Here is a 7,818-nt window from a genome sequence, read left to right on the forward strand (position 1 = left end):
ATAGAAAGAAAAAAAATGAAATAAAGAATAATAATAAAAAACAAAACAAGTTAAATATATACAAGAATATGCACATCTGGCAGAAGTAAAATGGAAAACATGGAGAAATGGGGAACAAAGTGTGAGATTTCCCTCTGAAATGTTGTGGAGTGTAAATATAGAGCAGCATTAAAATAAGATGCTGAAGTAACGCAGGTTGCCTCGAAGGGATCCCACTGCGGTTACGGACTTTGACGCAACCTGGCAACCTCCGCATCCTCAGCGCTCTTTCTACGTCCGGCCGCACGTCGCGCTGCTCGGCATCAAACACAGACATCATGGCGGACGTGTTGGACCTTCATGAAGCGGGAGGCGAGGACTTTCCTATGGATGAGGATGGCGATGGTAGGATTAATGTCTGTACCACTAGTGGCAGCTGATTCGTAATCCCTGCGGCCAAAGAAACAGAAAATATTGAGGCGTGTGTCGCATTTATTTAACCGAAATGCGACAAGAGCCGCGACTGCGTGGTAGCAGGCCCGAGAGATGCTAACAAGCTAATGCTCGGCTAACAGCACACTGTCTGTTCATTCAATGCAAGTTAGCCAAGTTAGCTGTGGTTACCAAAACCTTTAAAGGCCACTTGTTGAAACCACTTTTATCGTGGAAAATGTGTCTATGAACATGTTTAAAAGCTAACGTAACCTGTCAGTAATTACATAAAATATAATATAAACCGCACTCCGTGTGTTATTAGCCGCTGCTAGCGCGCAAATTCCTGTTAGCATATGTTTTAACCAAAAACTACACACTTCGCACAAGTTTTATTTATTTTAAGCATTTTGAAGTCTCACACCTGTGACGAGGACATTAAATCTGTCCGTTTAAAGTTGGTGGCTAGCTAGTTGGTGGCTAGCTAGCAGGCTGTGAGGAGAGAAGCTGCAGCAGAATGCTCAGCCTGTGACCTGTTGCTTTGTGGTTCCTCAGAGAGCATCCACAAGCTGAAGGAGAAGGCCAAGAAGAGGAAAGGACGAGGCTTTGGCTCAGGTGAGTCCCCCCTGCTGTGATGGGGGTACATGCAGTCCTCTATTAAGGGCAGTTGAACTATTTTCTTATTGGTAAAGTGTCTAATCTCCCACCTTAGCTTTGTCATAGACTGCAGGGCTTCATTTTTTCACCTTGATATTTCCAGAGGAAGGAGCCAGGTCCAGAACCAAGGAGGACTACGATACAGTGGAACAAGACGGGGATGAGCCAGGACCTCAGAGATGTAAGTACCACAGGTTATATTGAAGTTGTAAAGTCTGTTACAGTTGTAAATTCCCTCAGGTATTTCTCAGGATACAGCTGTCTGCAGAGGTCTGGGCTAACTGCATACTGGTGGCTACTGAAGTGAAAAGAAGGGACCACAAACCCTGCAGCACACTGACTTACATATTGGAGATATGTCAGGATGTCTTGCAGGCAGAGCAGGTGTCAGGTCTACCAGAGATCACCAGTGGTGCTCAGGGGAAAGTGAGGGCAACAGCAAAGGCTTAAACGTGCATTTCTTGAGGTGATTCATGGCAGATTGTGAGGTATGCTTGTGGTGATTGTCCTGTTGTAGATATATGCGGTGTTTCCCATCCTGCTGGTGGCACAGAGCCTTCAAGCAGTGCTTCACACCTGACAAGGTGTTTTTATTTAATGCCGCTCAATTTTTTTCCTACTAAATACAGTTACTGACTCCATCCACAGAGCTCAGCTTTACCTCAGTCTGCCACAGCCACAGCTTCCTGAACCACTCTGACATGTTCAGTGTTGCTTTGCAGACTTCAGACACCGACTGTTGAGGGAGGGTGAAGTCATGGTTTGGGTTTTCTTCAGCTTTTCCACATATCATCTGACTTAGCTTTTGGACAGATTGAAAGCTGGACATGATGTCTCTCTACATCTCTTTGCTCTGCTTCATGAGAATCCGTTAACTTTATTTACTCTGTTGTTCTGGAAACAGGAGCCCATCCTTGTTGTGTGTTACCACAAAGTTTGAAGGCATCAAACCCTGTAATTGTTATCGAGGCAACTTGTAATGACAGCAGATATTATTCAAACAGGCATTTTGGCTTGTCACAGCAGGAAAAGCACAAGTGTGATGGATAGCCTTCACTGAAGCCTTTATTTATGCAGGAAAAGCCCCGATGAGAGCAGATACTCTCTTTTTCATGGGTGCCCTGTAAGCATGACAATAAGCAAAAACACATTTTCAGCTATTACTAAAATAAAGAATAAATACAGAATAAAATACAAAGAATAGATATTTACACAGACACACACTCTCACGTACAGAATAAACAATCACAAGTTAGAGAAAGTGTACAAGTTAAAATTAAAGAAAACTATAAAATCTTGGGCCCCAGTTTGATGTGAAGTTGATCTAAAATTAAAAAGTCAAGTAAGATATTCAGGTAATTTTCCTACCAATGCTTTGCAGATGAATAAAATGCATTGTTCAAGTGGTAAATAGAAATGCACTGATACCATTAAAGACAACTGCCTTCCACCTCGGTGGTCCAGCTTCGGGGCTCTTTGGTGCATCCTGGCTCAGTGGCCTGACTTAAACCTGGGTTACATTCCCTCACGGATGAGCTGGATAAACGACTGCAGGCACCGCTGGCTTGTAGTTGTTCTGATTCTAGTAATTCTCGTCCATTATTAGGATGTGGTCGGTAGTTTGGTGTCATTATGAGCATGCATACGACTGTTGACCATCACTGGTCAGAGGGTTTAGACTATTGCAGACTATCGCAGACTATCGCAGACTCGAACAAATGGCAAAAACATTGATCCCTCTGACCCTCGTGTACTGGTACAGAACTGCACTGGCCTTACTGGGAGGCTGTGATGAGGTATGTTTTGATGTACTGGATGAATCTATTGAGGCCTGATGTTACTGGAGGTCTGAGACTTTGTTGGCCAGATTTTACACCTGACACGGTTCCTTCTTGACAACGTTCAGCAGTATAGCAACATCTGAAGAAAGCTCTTTTAATGTCACTTGTAGGGATTGTATTTACCACTTTACCTTCAGAATTCAGCACAGTATTTATCATACCAGGGAACCTCTAACATGGCGAGGCTGTCTCTGTTGTTTCACAGCTTGGTTGGTGTGCAGCACATCTCAGAAACAGTAATGAAGTCTGTCTGTAGTGCAAGTGGTGCTGTGTTTTTCTCCCATTCACACATCCCAACAAGGCTTCAAAAGATGTGCACACAAACCCCCCACAGGATGAAAATGTTCTGCTGGCTGCAAGATACAGAAAGAAAAAGAAAGAAAGAAAAGAGTTTGATCTTTTTGCAGGTTGTGCTGTGTCAGCGCATGAGAGGCACAAGCTTGGGATGAGAGGGTTTTATTTTGGTTCCTAGTTGAAGGTGCTGCTCGGTTCGGTGTTTGATCCCTGATGCCTTTTGTCACTGCAGCTGTGGAGGGATGGATCCTGTTTGTGACAGGAGTACACGAGGAGGCCACAGAGGAAGACATCCACGACAAGTTCTCAGAGTTTGGAGAAATCAAGAACCTGCATCTCAACCTGGATCGTAGAACGGGCTACCTCAAGGTGAGACGCATACCTATCTACCACCAATACGACTGCAGCAGATAACTGATTAGTTGTCAACTTTTACATTGATTACCAACTATTTTAATAACTAATTAACTGGTCTGGGTGATTTTAAAAAGGTGTAAATTCACAGGTTGTGAATAGTTCCTGGTTTCTTTCACTCCTCTGTGACGGTAAACTGAATATCTTTGACAAAATACGAAATTAGAAGACGTCGGCTTCAGGAAACACTGATGATCATTGTTTGTCCATTTATATATCAAACAAATGACTGTTTGAGAAGCTAGTCGACAAACTTGATGATGAAGATTATAATTTAAACTGTTTAGTTTTAGGGACACAGTGTTTTCTTGCACTTTCATATGAACATAGATAGAGCGCTGCTGTCACTGTCGTGGCGTTCCACATTCCTAATAACGTACAAACATTTGCAGTAAGACTTGAATTCAATGCATCTCCTCGAGACAAATATTAAAATAGTTCCAGAGCTCTTCCCATACAGCGAGCGTAGACGTTAGCGGCTGTGGACTGGAAGCCTCGAGTCTCCCAAGTCACTGATCCCAGTGCAGCAGGTCAGACGGAGGCGGCATAAAGAAGTAGTTCAGGTGTCTCCATGTCTGCGTAGCCACGCTGACATCAGGTGATTTTATCTACACGGGCTGTTGGTTTTAATCACAGGAGCGTTTTCAGCTTCAGTGTTCCAGTCAGTCATGTTTTTTGTGAGAAGCTGAAGTCGTGATCATGATTAATATTCGAATCAGTTCACAGCCCGAGGCACATGAAAATATTTCAGCATTACACGTCCCCACTTGTGCAGGACAGAACCTCCTGAGTAATGAAGACAAACTGGGCTCAACACCATGAAGTGTGTACACCTTAAGGTGACTGTTGGAAACCTGGACATGAAATGGACGTTTATTCTGACTAAATGTAAAGACGTCTAATGAATGATGATCTCTGCTGTCTCTTCCTGTGAGGTGAATGTTCTAACTCGGGTGTAGCTTACATGGAGTTTGCATCCAACTGTAAGTGAAGAAACTAATAAATTCAGTTTTAGTTTTAAAACAAGATGCCTCAAAGCACAAGCAGGTTCTCTGTCACTGTTTGCACAACACTTGGCAGCATGAAGGTTCAGTTTGACCCTTACTGACGCCACCACAGCGCCCTCCCTGTATGAGGAGTTCACAGCCAGAACAGAATATCGTCCAATGAGGAAAATGTCTGTTTTATTTTAATGCTTTGGCTGATTTGACACCAAGAGAAGCGCCAAATGTCATGTTGACTCAACCAGGAATTTGAACAACTGCCGTAGTTCCTCTGAATCACACTAATTAATATGTTACTTAAGTGATGCATTCTGTCCTAATCGGGGAGCGTAGAGCAGCTCGTTAGTCACATTTCATAGCTTAGAATGACAAATGTTTAATTTCCATCCCTGAACAAAGCCGGGCGGTGACGGTACTCTGTGGGAAGCTGCTTTACTGTTGCTGCTACCTGCTGATGCTGGTAAACAAACTACATTCCTGATGTTTTAACCAGTTTAGCCCTCCATGAAGCTCACACTGGAGCAGATACTGACATGCAGAGAAAGGTGGAATAAGAGTTAGCAGAGCTGTAATGCCATCTTAGAGCTGTCTGCTTTTCCTCACAGCTGTGGTGTGATTTGCAAAAGTCAACACGTTTTTAAATTGCTGCCTAAATATGCAGCTCGTGTCCACTCCTCTCTCAGCCACAAGGTGGCAGCATTGCTCAGATGATAAAGTAATAAAAAAGCATCTTTGGCCCAAAAGCCTGTCAGTCCATCACAGAAGAGGTCCATGTTCACTGCAGGCTGCTTGAAGATGAGCTTGACTGTCCCACACCACGCACCTAACTGATTTATTTTCTTGGTTACTTCAAAGTCCTGAACGGTCTGTTTGGTCCAGTTCAGTGTTCTGTTCAGAATGCTCAGTAGATCCACACTGTGTTTCCAGCAGAGCAGCTACCCCTGTGTTATCGGGTTTCTGATTGATTCCACAGCAGTGTCGCCATAAACGTTCAACAACTCACGTGATCTTCTGCTTCCTGCTTCCAGGGCTACGCACTGGTGGAGTATGAGACGTACAAAGAGGCCCAGGCAGCCATGGAAGGGCTCAACGGTCAGGACCTGATGGGCCAGCCCATTAGCGTGGACTGGGGGTTTGTCAGAGGGCCCCCCAAGAACAAGAGAAGGTGAGGGTGGTGTGTTTGTCTGTTTGACTGCATTAGCTGGAACTTGTGGATTCAAGGTCTTTCATTGGTCACAAACACAGTTGTACACGGTAGAACGCGCAGTGAAATGCCGCGTGTACCTGTTTCACACCTTAAAATAAGAATAAGGAATAAGACACACAAGAAATAAATAGATATACATATGAATGTAAATTAAATAAAAAATTACATAAGTAAATTGTGAATGAATACAGAAATGCAGAAAATGCTGCAGCTTCAGCACTATGCACATGTTTTGGTTGAGTTTCATGGAGTACTTCTGTTCCCACACAGCTCGTCATGTTTGTAACGTTGTCTAGATCCTCCTGATTTTTCTGCACGCTCTAACACAAACTGAATTTTGCTGTTGAATTTGTCATGCCACAGGGCTGGCGGGCGGAGACGCAGCAGAAGTCCAGACAGGAGGCGGCGCTGAGTGGAGGAGGTGTCTGTCACTTTGACTGGCAGTTCACCATCTTCTCATCTTCTCTGAAGAAGCTTATTTCTGAATTTTTGTACCATATTTTTGAGTAACAGTTGTACGGCACCTGCATGTAAGATCGCAAATAGTAAGATAAGGAATAACTAAAGCAAATGTGGCTCAACAGCAGCCTGTGCAGTTATTTCCATCTTGCCTGTGCTGCTTTGCAGAGCAGGAGGAAGACGTTTGATGTGTTAGTGAAGCTGTGTTTAGTTCCAGCTGTTTGTAGTACATGTTTGTGCTTCTCACAATTCCTTCAAAATGTTGTTTTCTCAACGTTACGTGCATTTTATTCTGCTCGAGTATTTTGTTTTATATGACTTGGGGAAAATTAAACTTTTAAAAGGTGAACTTGTGTCCTGTTGTGCTTTATTTAGCTGTGCTGGTGACGTAGGCTTTACATCATCCTGGATGACCTCACCCAGGCAGTGGTGACGCCCCAGCTATTTTGTCAACTCCAAAGCACCTGTCACTCCGGCCTCAGTGCCACACTCATAGGCTACTTGGACAAAACCCCTGGCCCGTATTTTCTGCAGCCAATTGCCAAGCGACTGTTTCATACTCTGTCCTTCTCATTTGGTGCTTACTCTACTGGGGAACATCAGTCAAGGTCCCCGAGCGCGCCCATTGGTTCGATCAAACGTCAATAACACGGCTCCTCTCTCTGATTGGCTGGTCTTCTCGGGGGCGGGCTCAAACCTTCGGTTGACGTTGTTGTTGTAAGTGCTGGAGAAATTACTTTGTCGGTGGTGGTCCGGTTTGGGATTTTACGCTTAGTTCTACCCACGAAGATGCTAAAAAGTTAGAAATCGGCCATTTGGGAAACGTTTATGATATTTACAAGCTGGCACTCGCAGGAAAACTAAATGGGACGATGAGAAGAACATCTGCGAGGCCGCTGAAGGTAAGCAGTAAAGGGATACTCCGGCTACAACCGTTAGCTAGCGCTAGCTGCCTGATTAGCCAGGCTCCAAGTAGCCACTTGCTAGCCAAACGTCACGGTTCGGTGTACTTACCGACAAATATACAACACTTGTTCGTGATGAGCGGTCGTGCACACGTCTGGCCGGCTCCACAGCGACAGCATCATGCTGTGTAGGTGCCAGTAAAGTTGGTGTGCTGTGTGTCCGCGGTGCATCAAGCCCATGCGTCTGAACGCCTAAATGCGTTTATGTAAGCATGTGTATTGTTCGCTGATATTTTGTTCACACAACAGTCATCGCCGTGTTAGCTGGCTCCGAGTCAGCACCGGGGACCAGTCATCCTCAGCAGCATGTAACCGGCCAACGGAACCGGTGGCTGAGCATTGCACTGGTTTTATAATCTGTCAGAAATAGCAGCGGTTTAAAGGTTAACACCAGCTCCTCATATGTGATGTATCTGCGTTTAGAATTAACTTCAGCTTCACCGAGAGCCGGCAGTCACGACCCACATCACCAGAACCCGTCTTTTATTTGAGGTGCATGTGTGATGTAACGTTCACTTAAAGCAGCAGCTTAGAGGAAATGGCCAGAAGTCGGTGTGTTTACAGTC

The 7,818-nt window shown here is 44.6% G+C and overlaps 2 protein-coding genes across 3 annotated transcripts in view; both read left to right on the top strand.

Moving 5' to 3' along the window:
• Nucleotides 1-300: 300 nt before the first annotated feature.
• rbm8a (RNA binding motif protein 8A) lies at nt 301-6,636 on the top strand. The gene is made up of 6 exons (XM_008281083.1): nt 301-384; nt 967-1,026; nt 1,172-1,249; nt 3,436-3,572; nt 5,650-5,786; nt 6,192-6,636. The coding sequence occupies exons 1-6, from the start codon at nt 318-320 to the stop codon at nt 6,238-6,240; spliced, it is 528 nt and encodes a 175-aa protein (XP_008279305.1). The 5' UTR covers nt 301-317; the 3' UTR covers nt 6,241-6,636.
• Nucleotides 6,637-7,062: 426 nt separating this feature from the next.
• Nucleotides 7,063-7,818, top strand: part of otud7b (OTU deubiquitinase 7B) — a 35,113-nt gene continuing 34,357 nt past the window's right edge. For both annotated transcript variants that reach the window (XM_008281084.1, XM_008281085.1), the window contains exon 1: nt 7,063-7,189. The gene's annotated coding sequence lies outside the window, so the exon portion shown is untranslated. The remainder of the gene's footprint in view (nt 7,190-7,818) is intronic.

The sequence above is a fragment of the Stegastes partitus genome, unplaced genomic scaffold, assembly GCF_000690725.1.
Source record: "Stegastes partitus isolate 25-593 unplaced genomic scaffold, Stegastes_partitus-1.0.2 Scaffold222, whole genome shotgun sequence".
NCBI lineage: Eukaryota > Metazoa > Chordata > Actinopteri > Pomacentridae > Stegastes > Stegastes partitus.